The sequence below is a fragment of the Petaurus breviceps genome, unplaced genomic scaffold, assembly GCF_028583685.1.
Source record: "Petaurus breviceps papuanus isolate PSGF00001 unplaced genomic scaffold, PetGlider_PUasm1.0 38, whole genome shotgun sequence".
NCBI classification, from domain to species: Eukaryota; Metazoa; Chordata; class Mammalia; order Diprotodontia; family Petauridae; genus Petaurus; species Petaurus breviceps.
In genome coordinates, this window is record NW_027186304.1 from 76,290,847 (window position 1) to 76,308,014 (window position 17,168).

The window sequence follows — 17,168 nt, forward strand, 5'->3', positions numbered from 1 at the left end:
TCAGAGTGTGAAAAGATAGGATTTTATTCATCAAAAGTTAACAGCAACAGGCACATATTAAAATGAGTATGGCAAAGCCTTTACAAATGGCTTTACACTGAAGCTTTCTCCTCCAAAATGGCTGTTGCAACAAACTGTAAACATAATTAATAAACAGTCTTTTACAGTAACAAGGGAAATACAAATGAACTAAAAGAAAGCACCAGTTTCTCTTAAAACTAGGTTACATTTGTGCTTACTGTACTTAAAACAATTTAAAACAAACTACAAAAATGGAATGTTTTAAGTTTAAAATTAGTTCTTAATTTTTGTCCTAGAAAACATCTCCTTTTCACATCAAAAGGCCCACTGAGGGGTAACATTTCACCAAAGGGAGGGACAAGAAAACAATGCACTTTTTTTTTTCAAATCAAAACAAGAAGTTTGGTCACTTAGCTGTGTGCATAGTTTAAGGCATCTGTAGCAATTTGTTACAGCTTCCGAAACTCCCTCCCCCAAGTGTGGTTGCTCATTAAATCATCACATTCTAAAAGAATAAATTAAAAGTTTGCAGTTTAAATCCTTTCCCACAAGGATAAACACACATACGTCCATTCAAACACATTCTCTCTCTCTCTCTCTCTCTCTCTCTCTCACACACACACACACACACACACACACACACACACATTTTCTCTCCCTCTCTCACCCTTACACTCACACAAAAGTTAAAAATTCCTTTTTCACACTCTCACTGCAGCGAAAGGGACATTTGTACCCTTGGCTCTGAAGGACACATTTCCCCATCCCATTATATTTCAGATTGGCAAATACCCTGAGCTGATTATGGTGTTTTTAAACATTCTACCTTTTCTTGCATGTGCAGGTCGAGTGTACAGTAGTGAAAACCACATGCAGTGTCTTCCCTGCAGAACAGCGAGACAGCTCGGACATTGTTCATCTTCCCACCCCGCCCCCCGCATCCCCTCCCCCCCATCCCACCTCTCAATTCAAAACTGGTATTTCTACTTTAAAAACAAAATTACATTCCCACGCAGCACTGGAGTGAAAATTGGGCTATATTCTCTGATAAAAGCTCAGTTCCCAGTGCATAAAGTAAAACCATAGCAAATGGGAGACTTGTGTGGCATCCAAATGAGAGGAGAAAGTCAAACAAAAAGGGGATGTTTGGGTAAAGAGCTGCAGTTTCAGATTTGATCTTAAAAAATTGAGTGGTTCTTTCACAATCATGCTCCAAGGCAAATTTAGAACCCACATTTTTAGAGTCAATTTGTAAACATCAAGTCTTGTCAGAGGCAGCAGAGGCTGGGCACTTCACATTTCCGTGGTGAGAACTTAGTGGCGGCAGGCCTTCTTCAAATCTTGTCCCATCTGCCTGGTTAAGTTCCAAGAGACCTCTGCTGAAGGAGCCATTTTGAGGCTCACAGTTTTGTTTTGAAAAAAAAAAAAAAAAAAAAACACATGTGGCAAACCATGAAATGTCCTCCTTTACTCTTGGAGGATCCTGTCCCTGCTGTGTTTTGCATATTAAAGGGTTCACACAAAACTCAACTGAGGCATATGCATATTGCTATATGTTCAGATTTTGTAGTAAAAAGTGGGTTTAAAAGATTCATCAAAGGAAATCTTAGAAATAAATAATGCTGGCATCATTCATTCAGAAACCTCAGCAGACAGGAGTTAAGTTCTCTCACCTCAAGACCCCATTTCACAGTTTTTAAAAAACCCTCCAAGAGTCTGTTTTGTGCCACTGATTCTGCGCAGGCCAGGTGGAAGGGGAGGGTCATAACAATCGATTTTCCTGAGGTAATAATTCAGAGTCTACTTCTTCCAAGGCAGTGTCAGTATCATCACCACTGCTGCACTGTTCTCTCTGCATTCCCTTCCAACTGGCTTTATTGAGTCCCACATGACCAAGCATGGTCTGTGATAGTCTGGTATTCGAAAATCTGGCCCACTCTGCAAATAATGGCTCCACTAGGTATGTCATAAAGCCTTGAAGGGGAGAAAGCAAAAACAAAAACATAAAATATGAATATATTTTTACATATTATCTTTTTAAAAATCTGTTAGCAACTTTAAAAACCTGATTCAACATTGCCAGAATCTATAATTCTCCATATGAGACTAGTAGGTAAAATATAAATATTTTTTTAGTGGACTCTACTTTTGTCTTTATTACTTTGTTTACTTTTAGTTTACAAGATTCCGTTCCACAATCCCATGAGTTTCAAATTTTCTATCCCGCCCCCCTCCCCCGCTGCCGCCATGGCAGCATGCAATCAAATTTGCAATCAAATGCAAATACTTTCACATTAGACATTAGTCAGGTTGTAAAGAAGGATTGTGACCAATGCGCACTCTACTTCTTGAAATTCAATGCACTAGAATACATGTAAACCTTCAAAACAGTTGAGAAACAAACACAATCACACCATTCTCACACAGAGAACCCATAACTCAGTTGCCACTACTGGTAGTACTGGTCAAAATGTACTTGACCTCTTTCAATACACCAGAGTGTGATTTGGGGTGGATGGTGGGTTGGACAAAAGATTAAAAGCAGAGAACTCAACAAAGTTGTAGCAGGGACTTACAGATATTCTATAGAAAGTGGTCATAAGAGCATGGTGACAGGGTTGTATAAAGCAGTAGGAATGGGAGGGCCTAGTGAAAATTCTGTTGTGAAGTCTATCTTTTCTTTAGCTTAAGACACCATCACTGATTATATTTTATACTTGATTATAAGTGTTATTCTACTAAAATGGCATGAAAGCACAAGTCCTGATTTTAAAATGCCAAAACAGGGGCATTTTATAAAAGTCAAACACTACACTGACAGAAACTATGGATAAGAAAGCCAACAGAACACTTTAAATAAAACTTTATTTAAAAAAAGTATAACTAGTAACCTAATTAATAGCTCTAACTGATTTTCCCTAATCCCCATACAAGTATAAAATTTCAAATTATACCCCAACAGTCAGTCAGGGGTAATAAGGTCTAAGTACCAGATTTGAAAACAGCAAGTAATGAACAATTTATACAGGGAAACTTCTGAATAATAATACTCAGTAGCAATAAAATTTCATGAAAAACAAGATCCTTCATGGGAAGGACTTTAAACCTCAAGTGCTAAGTAAATGTCAATAATTATTATGCAATAATGGCATTCAATTAAAAAAATATAAGCAGCTACTCTGAGTCAGTTATTATACTAGACAAAGTATTTTGTACTACTTTATTATTACTAAAATATTACTATATTTAGATAAAGACAAAAATAAAATAGTTATCTGTCCTCTAGAAGTTTTATCTATGGGAGAGAAATTATGTAAGAAATAAAATATATACAAAACACAAATATAAAGGCAATTTTGGGGCACTGGATAAATTAAATTACTAGAAGATAAGAGTCAAAATGAAAGAAATGAAACTAGAATGAAAACACAGATTATCCTGCTAATTAGTTATCTATGAGAGAGAAAAATGTTACACCTTCATATTCTCATATCCCTAGTAAATTTCAACTACTACTACTAAATAGTTGCTTACATAGCCCTTAAAAATTTGCAGAGTTTTGCATATATTGTTAGATTTTATTCTCAACAAAAATCCTATGAGGCAGATTTTATTATTCCCATTTTATAGAGAAGGAAACTAAGGCTCAGTAAAGCCAAGTGATCTGCATCATGGTCAGAGAGTCAATAAATGTCAGAAGAGGGATACAAACAGATCTGTGCTGACTCCAAGTCTAAAGCTTTTTTTCAGTGAAGGCCGTCATCACCTCATGTCTGAATGACTACAACAGTGTGCTGGTTGGTCTCTCTGCCTTTCTCCCTACCCAAGTCTGTCCTCTACCGAGCTATCAAATTGATCTTAAGTTTAAGTTTGACCAAGTGGCTCCCTATCACCTCAAAGTTCAAAATAAAATCCTGTTTGATGTTCAAAGCCCTTCATAAGCTATCATCCTCTTATCTTTCCAGTTTTCTCATACCTTACTCCTCTCCACCTCCAACTCTACAATCCAGTGACATTAACTTCTTTTCTGCTCCTTGGACAAGACACTTCATTGGCCACCTCTGGGAACTTTCTTCTTTAAGAAGCCTTTCCTGATCCCCAGTAAGGCTAGTGTCTTCTCTCTATTAATTCTAATGTATCCTGTTTATAAGCCTGCTTGTGTTGTTTGCATGTTGTCTCTCCCCATTAGATTGTAACTCTCCTTGAGAGCAAGGATTTTCTTTTGTCTTTTTTTGTATCTCTAGCACTTAGTGCAGTGCTCAACACACTGCAGAGGCTTAGAAATGCTTAATAAGTGTACCAAACTATAGATCACAGGTTTGACACAATAACACAGCCCACATTAAAATGAATAAAATTTCTTTTGATGGGACTCAAGTGATATAAAGTCTGACTATAACATATTATTGTTATCAGGGACTATGTCAATAAGATTACAGTTAGAGTATCTGAAAAATTTTGTTAACAATTTCCCCATGGGTATCTGGGGAGGTGACTAATCTAATGGGAAAGGATTTGGAGTACCCTTAACCAAACTGAAAATCTGGTCACTTGAGCTAATTCTCCTCATAAGTCAGGATGATGAATGATGAATTACTTCAGCTGTAAACTTAAGTCAAAATTGTAGAACACATGTATACATACATGTGTAAATGTACACATGCATGCATGTATGTGGGAATCTAAAATAGTAACCTGACACAAACACACCATAAATGAATTCCTATTCAGAAATTTTAAAATGAGCTATGAATAATACATTGAATAAAATTTTATTCAGAGAATAATTGAAGGTGAGGGTCTTAAAATAGTACTTGACCTCTAATCAGTGAAGACCTCTTAGATGAAATGAGTCTGAACCGGGAATCACAGTCATTAAATTATCCCAGTGGGTGAAACTAACTGCAAGGGTGAAGAAGGTTAGAAGAATTTTAAGAGTTCAAACTTCAGATTAATTTTGGAATTAAAATGAATTACAAAAAGTGTAAAGGGCTCTTCTTCCTAGACACCAATGAACTCATATTTCATACCTAATTGAGAAGAAAAAAATATTGCCAAACACTGGGCAATACTGTGATTCAGGTTTAAGAGTTATTTTAGAATATGCAATGAGGAAAGAATTGGTCAGAACAACAGGCTTCTTGTCCACTTCATTCAGTAACAATAATCAATGAAACTAGTGGATCACAGATACCATTAGAATAAAGCAATTATTACATTTCTGAATTGCCAACTAAAACCAAGGTCATATATAGTGACAAATGGCTTATCCTCTTAAATCTAGTTAGTAGTTTATATGAAATCTGGTGATCTAGGCCTAGTTTTCTAATTCACATTAGATATCAAAGGAGAGAACAGAGAACAGCTTTGCCATCTGTCTAGGAAATAAGAATGTAGAAATCAAATGGAAAACTTTGTGTACTAAATAAATATCTCTCTCTGCTGTAATTTGGTAATCAAAAATAAGAGGAGACAATTGCTGAATAAAGCACTTTTTTGTTGGTAAAGAAAGTGGTGGATCATCAGAAAAGGCAGCAAGTACCAGAGGAAAGAAGTAGGCAGGAGGCAGTAGGAAACTTAACCCTACAGAAATCACAGGAAATGAGGAAATGTATAGAAGACAGTTGTAATGGAGAACAAAGAAGGCATCAGAAATGGCGAAAAGAGCATAAAGGTGTTGGGACAATGTTTTCATGTAATATGAACACTTTTGAAATCACCTTTTCTTTGGAGGGGCAAAGGGGTGGGCAATTGGGGTTAAGTGACTCACCCAAGGTCACACAGTTAAAGTGTCAAGTGTCTGAGGCCAAATTTGAGCTCAGGTCCTCCTGACTCCAGGGTTGTGGCTCTATTCATTGAACCACCTAGCTGCCCCTATTTTGTTGTTTTTTTTTTTTGCCTTTGGGTGGGCAATTGGGGTTAAGTAACTTGCCCAAGGTTACACGGCTAGTTTTTTTGTGTTAAGTGTCTGAGGCCGGAACTGAACTCAGGTCCTCCCAACTCCAGGGCTGGCGCTTTACTCACTATGCTACCTAGCCACCCCCTTGTTTTTCTTTTTATAAAAAATACTTAACTTTATTTTAAAATTTATTACATTTGAGTTCCAAGTTGTTTCCATCCTTCTCTCCCAACTCTGTACTAGTAAAGGCCAATTTTTCTCTCTCTCTCTCTCTCTCTCTCTCACACACACACACACACACACACACACACTCACTCACCCACACACTTTACACTATATGTGAAACCAGACAATACACAATTCCTTATGTTCTTTTTCTCTGGAGGTGGACAGGATTTTCCTTAATGGGTCCTTTGTAGCTGATCTGAATATTCATATAACTCAGAATAGCTTAGTCATTCACATTAACTCTTCAAACAATATTGCTATTACTGTATACAATGTTTTCTGTTTGTTTCTCTCTTCATTATTTCATACAAATCTTTCCATGTTTTCCTAAAATCAACCTGCACATCATTTTTTACAGCATAGCAGTATTCCACCACAATCACATGGCACAATTTATTCAGCAATTTCCCCAACTGATGGGCATTCCCAAAATTTCCAGTTCTTTACCACCACAAAGACAGCTGCTATACATATTTGAGAACATAGAGGTTCTTTTCCTTTTTTCCCTGATCATTCTGGGAAACAGATCAAATATTGCTGGGTCAAAGGGTATACACAATTTTATAACTCTTTTTGGGCATAATTCCAGATTGCTCTCTAAAATGGTTGGATCAGTTCACAGTTGTGCCAAGAGTGTATTAACGTCCCAATTTTTCCATATCCCCTCCAACCTTTGTCATTTTCCTTTTTTATCATTTTAGCCAATCTGATAGGTGTGAGATGGAATCTCAAAGTTGTTTTAATTTGAATTTCTCTAATCAATAATGATTTAAAACATTTTTTTCATGACTATATATAGTTTTGATTTCTTTCTCCAAAAACTGCCTGTTCATATACTCTGGCCATTTATCAAGTAGAGTATGACTCATCTTCTTATAAATTTGACAAAGTTCTCTATATATTTGAGATGTGAGGTCTTTAACTGAGACTGTCTATAAAACCCATTTCTTCCCACTCCCCAATTTTCTGCTTTCCTTCTAATCTTGGCTACATTGATTTTACTTGAATACAGCCTTTTAAATTAAATGTAATCAAAATTATCTATTTTACATCTCACAATGCTCTCTATCTCTTGCTTATTTATTCATAAACAAGATTCTCTCCTATCCATAAATTTGATAGGCAATATGTTCCATCTTTTTCTGATTCAGTTATGATATCTCCCTTTATGTCTAGGTCCCAATTTTGACCTTATCTTGGTAAATGTTATAAGATAGTGGTCTATATCTAGTTTTTGTCAGCCAGACTGCTTTCCAAGTTTACCAACCATTTTTAACAAACAGTGAATTCTTAGCCTGAAAGTTTAAATGTTTACATTTATATAATACGAGGTTACTATAACTTATTATTGTATATTATATATCTACTCTATTTCACTGATCCATAATTGTATTTTTTAGCCAGTACAGATAGTTTTGATAATAACCACCTTATTTAAGATATGGTATTGCTAGACCTCCTTCCTTTATGGTTTTTAAAAATTAATTCTTTTGATGTTCTTGACCTTTTGTTTTTCCAAATGAATTGTTATTTTTTCTAACTCAAAATAATTTTTAGTAATTTAATTGGGATAGCACTACATGAGAAGATTAAATTAGGTGGAATTGTCATTTTTTATTATATTGGCTTAGTACACCTACAAACAGTTGTATTTCTCCAATTATTTAAATCTGACTTTAGTAAAAAAAAAAAGTATCTTATCATTATGTTCACATAGTTCCTGGGTTTGTCTTGGCAGGTATACGCTCAGGCACTTTATACTGTCTACTTATTTTAAATAAACTATCTCTTACTATTTCTTCTTGCAGGAATTTGTTGGTGATATGTAGAAATGCTAGTGATTTATGTGCATTTATTATATAGCCTGCTACTTTGCTAAGATTATTGTTTCAACTAACTTTTTATATGAATCTCTGGGATTTTCCAAGTGTATCATCACATTGTCAGCAAAGAAATAGTTTTATTAACTCACTGCCCATTCAGATTTGTTTGATTTCTTTTTCTTTTCTTACTGCTATTGCTGGCATTTCTGGTTTGTTGTCCTTCATTCTTGAAGAGGACCAAAATGACTTCACTATGTTGAAGTCAAGGCACAGTGTGTCATTTAGCAGCTTCTGAATTTCCCCATCCTTTTCATCAAACCAATCTTGATGCTTGGTGTTCTGACCCAGATGAGTAAATGCAGTGCTGTATATCAATCTCTGAGAACTGCATGCTAGAATTTCTAATACAATATTGAATAATATTGGTGGATAATGGGCATCCTTGTTTTATTCTTGAACTTAATGGGAAGGCTGCTAACTTATCTCCATTACAGATAACGCTTGCTGATGGTTTTAGGTAGACAATTCTTATCGTTTAAAAAAAAATCACCTTATACTATGCCTAAGTGTCTTTTAAAAAGAATAAGTGTTGTACTTGGCAAAAGCCTTTTCTGAATCTATTGACATAATTGCTTGATTTTTCTTGCTTTTTGTTATTGATATAATAAATTATGTTAATAGCTTTCCTTATACTGGTATAAATCCCAGTTGGTTGTAATGAATAATCTTTTGATATCTTGTTGTAGTCTCATAGCTAGCATTTTATTTAGGATTTTTGCATCAATACTGAGAGAAATGATTACTTCTCCCTCACTTTAATAATCAATTACTGAATAAGGACAAGGATTTTTTTTTTCAGAAGCCTGCACGTTGTTCGATCTCTGAAGGACATTGCTAAAAATGATACTGAATTAATTTTCTCCTCAATCTTGCTCAGACCCCACCCAACCACACAAGGTGCGGAAGTTCATTGTGCTCTACACAGGTATGGGTGGGGATAAATTCTTTGATTAAATTGCCCAAGGTTGAGCAACTTAGAAGTAAATGATATAATTAAAATTACACCCCCCAGTGCTTCTTAGAATAGGTCTACCTCTCACTGTAATATTCATTTTCTTTTATTAATTGTTAACCAGAGTTGATTGGCACCCTCAGGAACACCCACTCTTACAAGGGCACATAAACTGTGAAGCCCACTGTCATGATTTGTCTTTGGCATTTGAAAGTGTCACTGACTCCTTTTATTGGCAATATGCTACCATTATGAATAAAATTATTAATTACTCAGAAATTATGTCTCTTCAATTTTTTAAATGTTATGTTTATTAGTGAAATTGATTTATAATTTCCTTCTGTTTCTGCTCTTCCTGGTTTAAGGATCAGCACCACATTTATTTCATAAAGGGAGTTTGGTGGGACTTCTTTGTCTATCTCAAATAATTTAGTTAATATTGGAATTAGTTGATCTTCAAATGTTTGGTAGAATTCACTTGCAAATCCATCTGATCCTGATGCCTTTTTCTTAGGAAGCTCCTTTATGTCCTATTCAATTTCTTTTTCTAAGTTAGCTTGACTTAGATATTGTGTTTCCTCTTCTGTTCGTCTGAGAATTTTTAATGTTTTTTTTTTTGCAAGAATTCTCCCATTTCACTTAAATTGTTATATTTATTGGCATATAAACAGGCAAAATACTCCTAATAATTAATTTAATTTCATCTTCATCAGTGGTGTATTTACCTTTTCATTTTTGATACTAGAGATTTGACTGTTTTCTTTTAAAAAATCATATTAACTAATGGTCTATTTGATTAGTTTTTTCATAAAACCAACTCCTAGCTTATTAATCTAACAGTTTTCTTACATATAGTTTTATTAATCTCACCTTTAATTTTCAGGATTTCCAATTTTGTATTGAATTGGTGATTTTAAATTTGTTTTTATTCTAGTTTTTAAAACTATATACCTAGTTCATAATCTGCTCTTTCTCCATTTTATTAATGTAACTTACATTTAGAGAAACATTTCTCTGATTATTGCTTTTGCCTCATCCCATAAGTTTTGATATACTATCTCATTATTATCTTTCTCTTCAATAAAATTATTTACTGTTTCTATTACTTGTTTTTTAACTCATTTTTAAGATTAGGTTATTTATCCTCCAGTTAATTTTTAATGTGTTTTCAGTATTTTACTGCATTATGATCTGAAACAAATGCACTTCATAGTTATGCTTTTTGCATTTAACAACAAAGATTTTATAGATTAATATATGGTCAATTTTTATAAAAGTATCATGTATCTCTCAGAAAAAGGTATATTACTTTCTACTCCCATTCAACTTTCTCCAGATGTCTTTCATATATAGTTTAAGATTTTATTAATCTCCTTGACTTTCTTATTTACTTTTTGACTAATCTAGTTCTGAGAGGGAAACATTGAAATATCCCACTAGAATACTTTTGCTATCTATTTCAACATGTAACTTTTTCCTTTATAAATCTGAATGCTACCACGTTTGTATATACTATATATATATATGTTTAGTGCTGATATTACTTCATTATCTATAGTAACTTTTATCATAATGTAATTTCCCTGTTAATCTCTTTTAAATAAACCTATTTTAGCTTTAACTTTGTCTGAGATCATTATTGCTCATTCTTGCTTTTTTTGCATCAGCTAAAGCATAATAAATTCTACTCCAGCCCTTTATTTTACTCTCTGTGTAGCTCTCATTTTTAAATGTTACATGTAAACAAAATATTGTCAGGTTCTAGCTTTTGATCCATTCTGCTATCCATTTCCATTTTATGGGTGAATTCATCCCATTCACTTTCATAGTTATAATTACTAGTTGTGTATTTCCCTCCATTCTATTTTTCCTTACTGTTTCTTCTTCTTCCTCTTCCCCCTCTACTTCTCTTTTTACCCTATCCCTCCCTAGACATCTAATTTACTTCTGACCACTGTCTCCCTAATCTGCACATCTTTCTAAAAGTTTCTCTCTTATCCTATCCTATCCTCGTGCTCTCTTTTTAATCTACACACCCTTCTAAGAATCCCCTCTTTAAGATATCCTCTTGCCCACCCTATTTCTAAGTTAAGAAGACTTTTCTATACTAATAAATATATATGGTTGTTCCCTCTTTACCCAGTTCCAATGAGAATAAGGTTCCCACACTACCTGCCCTCTACCTTATCTTCCCCTCCACTGTAACAGTTCTTCTATTCAGACTTCTTTAGTATTAGATAATTTGCTCCATTTTGCCTCTCCCTATTCAATTTTATTTTTTTAGGATTATTCCTTTCTCGACTCAACCCCAAGATTTCTATCTATATATTCTCTTTCAAACTACCCTAGTAATAATGACATTCTTAAGAGTTACAAATATAATTTTTCCACATAAGAAACAATCAGATTAACCTTATTAAATCCCTTATAGTCTTTCTTATCTACCTTATGTTTCTTCCTTGATTCTAGAAATCAGATTTTCTGTTCAGTTCTGGTCTTTTCCTCAAGAATACCTAAAAGATCCATTTTTTTTCTCCTGCAGAATTATACTCAGTTTTGCTGGGTAGGTTTTTTTTTTTAAGCAATTGGGGTTAAGTAACTTGCTCAAGGTTACACGGCCAGTTATTTTGTGTGGGTGCCGAGTATCTGAGGCCAGAACCGATTCCGGGTCTCCGATGTCAAGGCCAGCGCTCATACTCACTGCGCCACCTGGCCGCCCCAGGGTAGGTTCTTCTTGGTTGTAAACTAAGTTCCTTTGCTCTTCAGAATATTATATTACACAGTTTTCAGTATTTTATAATGTGGAAACTGTTAAATTTTATGTTATCCTGACTGTAGCTCCACAGTACTTAAATTGTTTCTCATTGTGTGTAATATTTTCTCCTTAACCTGGGAGCTTTGAAACTTAGCTGTAATGTCCTTCTGAATTTTCATTTTGGAATGTTTTCAGGCAGTAATCAATAAATTTTTTTCAATTTCTATTTTATTCTCCAGTTCTAGAACATCACAGCAATTTTCCTTAATAGTTTCTTGAAATAGAAACTTGTTTAGGCTTTTTTTTTATCCTAACTTTCAGGTAGTTTGACAATTTTTATATTATCTCTCCTTGAACTGCTTTCCAGGTTGGTTGTTTTTCTAAGGAGATGTTTCACATTCTCTTTCATTTTTTCACTCTTTTGATTTTGTTTGATTATTTCTTGATGTCTTGTAGCTTGAAGTCAATAGCTTCCCCCATCCAATTCTAATTTTTAAGCAGTTTTTTCCCATTGGTAAGGTTTTGGATCTCTTTTTCCAATTGGTTGACTTTCCCCCTAATTTTCTTGCTTTTCTTGCATTATTTTTATTTCTTTTCTCAATTTTTTCTTAACCGCTTTTGATTTTTAAAGTCCTTTTTAGGCTCTTTCAAAAAGTCTTTGGACTTCTGACCATTTTACGTTTTTATTCGAAGTTTTATAATAAGTTGTTTCTTCTTTCAAGTTTGAACTCCAATCTTCTCTATCACCATAGTAGCTATCTATAGTCAAGTTCTTTCTCTGTTTTTCACTCCCTTTTTAAAATGGCTTATTTCTTGACTGTTAACACTATGTTAGAGTTGGGTTCTGCTTCCAGGATGTGGGCTAACATCTCAGGCTTCAGGTCTTTTATGCTCTTGTTTACTGAACTCGATCTGGGGATCTCTGACCTCTTGGTTCTTTCAATGTTCTACAACTCAGACCAGGTATGGTCACTGCTCCTCTGGTTCACACATTGATCTATGAGTGACCTTAGGTACTCCATTCCACAAACCCTGAGCCTCAACCAGAGCCCCCAGCATGGTTGCCACTACAAAGGCTTTTGCTCCCTGCAATCTCTCAGGCAGCTGAAAGTGTCAACTTGCTCCACTGCCCTGGAAGCGAAAACTGAAATCAGGAACCCTGCTTTCCTGAGAGCCACCATAACCAGTAGGGTCCCTTCCCCTCTGTGACCACACTCACCAGTGCTTGCTTGCTCCTCCTTCCCCACACCCACAGGTTGAGATCACATCTGTTCAGTGCCTGTTTACTTGGGTCCCTCATCTAGCACCAGCAGAGGGTGCTGCAATCTTTTCCTGACACTGTCTGTGGGTTAAAGCTCTCAAAAATAAGGCTGCAGTTGACACAGCTGTCCCCAGGGTTTGCTATTTGTTCATTTAGCAGTATGTGCCTGGAGGCATCTGTACTCCCTCCAGTCAAACCACCACCCTAAGAGGTCAGATCTTTCCTAATGCCCTAAGTTGTCTTAGGCGGGAGGACTGCTTTATCCTGACTTTTAATTATTTCTGCCACTTTAAAATCTACTTTGAGGCATTATTTTAAGTTATTTGTGGGGGAATTTGGGAAAGGTATGTGGTTATCTGCCTTACTGCACCATCTTCGTACAATTCTCTTTGAATAACAGATTTTGGGGGAATAAAAGGAGTCATTTTTGTTTTTCTGCTAATTGAACCACTCTGCCAAAATGACCGCTACTGAGATGTACATGGTGATCTTTTGGGCTGTACCTGCCTAAACTACATATTTTTTTGCTGCTTCATAGCAAGCCAAATAAGTAAACATGAAGTACAATAAAAATGCTGGAAAATTTTTAATAGAGTAAGACAATATTGAAAGTTATATTTCAAAGATATTTCTCTTGAAAAAATAAAAGTGAAAGCAAGTAATCACATTTTTCTAAAAAAACTACACAAAGTATATACACTTACCAATCTGAATGTTGGCAATTGATTCTGTCTGCCGGTCACATAGTGGACTCACACTCAAATGATATTTTTTTTCAATATCTCCTACACAGGAAAAAAAAATAAAGAGAATATTCTCAGTTTCCCCAACAGTAAAACATTGTCTCTGATGTCCTTCCCAGATTCAAGATTTATGACACTATGAGTCAGTAGATGTAAAAGATTTCATTATATAACATAGAATTATTCAATGTTAGAAATGGATAGCAAAACATAGAAAACATTTCATGGATAATATAATAGTCTGTAAGATTAAAAAACTTCCCGAGGGTATGCAACTGAGTTAGAAATAATGTTGAGATTAGAACTCATGCTTTCTGGCTCCCAGATGAAACTCTATCATAATACTTGCTTATTTACATGTTTGTAAAATTACTGACTTGGTTTTGCCTGTAAATTCCTAAGAAAACAGAACAACACGTCTACTAATCCTTCCATGAATTATTTTTGAGCTGGTTTAAAAAAAAAAACTACTCAGTCTTTGAAGACTAAGTCAGCATCCTGTCAAATGAAGACACCGAAAGACTTACCGAATATTTCACTACTTCACAATTCTTGCAAATAATGTAGATCAGAGTGTACCTTCACCTCATCCTGTTTGATTCTTATCTATGTTACTCTGTCTGTGTATTTCAATATGTTATCTATTTCTTTTAACATTCTAGGGGTACCAGCATAGCATTAAAACGGATATTTCTTGCTCTTGCTACATAACCAGACTAATTCCTTTTCCCACCATCAAAAGAAGTTTGGTAGAGGGATGTTTCTGAACTTGGAGTTGGAAAAGACCTGGATTCAAACCCTATCTCTGGCACTTCTTGTGCTACCATTTATAATCACTTCCTCTCTCTGAGTCTGAGTTTTCTTCCTTGCAAAATGAGGACTATTGTGAGGATCAAATGAGATGAAGACAAAAACACCTTACAAATTTTAAAGTTCTACATAAACATCTATCATGATCACAAACTCCATGTAGGATACATTTTTGTGTGCCTTCTCTTGAACAGATCATGGGTAACAGTATGCTGCTGCAATAGTCTGCTCATGCTCATTACATGCCTCTTCATAGCCCTCTTTTAGGTCACTCACCATTTTGACTTGTTGGAGAATGTGACAGTTTATGATCTATAACTCATAACACTGGGAAAATATTTGTATTTATCACATGAATTTGTGTCGCAGTAGCTTAGGATTATTAAAAATACTATGTAATCTCCCCAAAACAGTCCAAATTGGTCTTTTTTTCTACTCAATTCTAGGCTCAGCTCACTACCCATTCACAGAGGTTGTCTAAGACACATATATACTGGTAAACAACTCAAGGAACTGCCTACCCAAGTGCATATCAAAACTGAACAATAATCAGTCTTCATCCATTTAGTTTGCTCTGTGTGGATTGTTCAACTTATCCTTTCTGTGGTGGCAGATATTGCTGAAGAGACACTACATTATTCTGGGGTTTTGTGCAATGTCATCTGCAAACAGAAACATCTGGATGATCTTAATATCTAAAGAGGATATCTTTTCTATTTAGTTTCTGCAGCTCATCGGTGATACCATTGAACCCTTTTGTTGGGCATGTTTTCTCCACATTTTATGCCCTGCTTGATATAGGGGAATAGCAGGTCTTTGATTTTTGCATCAAGGCATTTTGTAGGATCTTAACATATTTATCAGTCATCTTACTAGAAAGAACCTTTAAGACTATATTTTATACTACATAGTCAAATAGGTTTTTTTTAAAAGCAGTCAATCAATATATGTAGTGTGGTTTAATAAATGATGTAGTCTGCTGTAGAACATTTTTGCTTATTCCCTTTTCATATTTCTATGTCACATGTATTATTGAAAATTACACATTCTATAAGTGATTGACTCCATAGCTTCCTCATCTGATACCTGAGTGAAAGAGTTGTGAAGAGTTACCTTGATGGAAGAATTCTTCTGTGACTTTTTCACTCCACTGCTTGCTTAGTTCCCAGGTCCGGCATGGGTTGCATATATCAGCACACTTCAAAGCCATCTAGACAATAAAACAACTATTGTAATCATTACACATAGAAACAAAATACTTCCATTTTTATTGCAGAGTATAAAATATTCCCATTAATTTCTCCAGTGCTAAAATTAAACCAGCATTACATTATGCACAGTTATTACAAACTAAAAAACTCATTATCTTTTATATTGATATAATGCTGACTACAATACTATGTGTGCAAGAAAATGGCCAAAATGCCTCTGTAAACTTCACGTGTTTCAATATTAAGTATCAGTACAGGACTTCTAACAAGTATCAGTTGGGACTGGATAGACCTTTGCAAATTGTAATTTTACAGGTTGTCCTCTTGGAGTGCTGACTTCATCATGCTGATGTTGATACAAGGCTTTCCAGGTTTCTTGAAAAATATACTTTTCATCATTTCCTTCAACACTGTAACATTCATCAAATTCATATTCTATAATTTGTTCAGCAAGTTCCCAATTAACAGGTACCACTTAAGTTTGCAGTTCTTGGTTTTTATAAAAAGAGCTTCCATAAGGACTTCTATACAAAAATGTTCTTTTCTTCTTTCCTTGACCAATAGGCCTACTCATGGTATAACTAGTTCCAAGGTCTGCCATTAAATGACTTTGGGGGCATAGTTTCAGTCTACTTTTTAAAAAGACTGGACCAATTCACAGCTCTACCAATAGTGCATTAATGTGCTCATTTTCCCTCAGCTCTTCTAACAATTGTCACTTTTCTTTTTGGTCATATTTGCCCAAAAGATGGGTATGTGATTTGGAGAATGTTTTTCATGAAGCTATTGATAGCTTAGATTTCTTCACTGGAAAACTACCCATTCATATTGTTGACCATGGTAAAGACAGAGAATGGCTCTTATTCTTATAAATTTGAGTAAATCTATGAAAAATCTTGGAAATGAGATCTTTATAAAAGAAAACTACACAAAACTTTTCCCTCCCAATTAACTGTTTCCCTTGTAATTTTAGTTGCATAGTTTTTGCTTATGCAAAAACTTTTACATTTTATGCCTTCAAAATTGTCCATTTTACCTTCTGTGATTCAGCTCCTTATTTACTCATGAACTTTTCCCTCTATCTATAAATCCAAAAGGTACTTTCTTCCCTGCTCCTATATCTATGATGTCACCCATTCTATTTAAGTCACATATCCACTTTGAGTTTATCTTGGTCTTGAGTGTGAGATGTTGTTCTATACCTAGTTTAGGTCAGATTACTTTCTAGTTTTCCTTGCAATGTTTGTCAAAGAGTCCTTACTCCTCTGTAGCTAAGGAATTTGGGATTATCAAACACTAGGATATTAGGTTTGTTTGTTTGGCTGCTGTGTACCAAATCTTTTTCAGTGACTGACTTCTCTATTTCTTTTTTTTTTTTTAAGCAATCAGGGTTAAGTAACTTGCT

At 34.8% G+C, this 17,168-nt stretch overlaps 1 protein-coding gene across 5 annotated transcripts in view; it reads right to left on the reverse strand.

Annotated features, from left to right (window-relative positions):
• The window catches only part of PDE7A (phosphodiesterase 7A), a 158,831-nt gene continuing 141,663 nt past the window's right edge, over positions 1-17,168 (reverse strand). For 4 of the 5 annotated variants that reach the window (XM_069100032.1, XM_069100034.1, XM_069100033.1 and 1 more), the window contains 3 exons: positions 15,666-15,762; positions 13,704-13,784; positions 1,041-1,995 (listed from right to left, as the gene is read on the reverse strand). In XM_069100032.1, the coding sequence (XP_068956133.1) occupies positions 1,784-1,995; positions 13,704-13,784; positions 15,666-15,762 (390 nt within the window). In that variant the 3' untranslated portion in view covers positions 1,041-1,783. Of the gene's footprint in view, positions 941-1,025; positions 1,996-13,703; positions 13,785-15,665; positions 15,763-17,168 lie in introns of those variants that run through there. The other variant, XM_069100030.1, reaches the window with a different exon arrangement.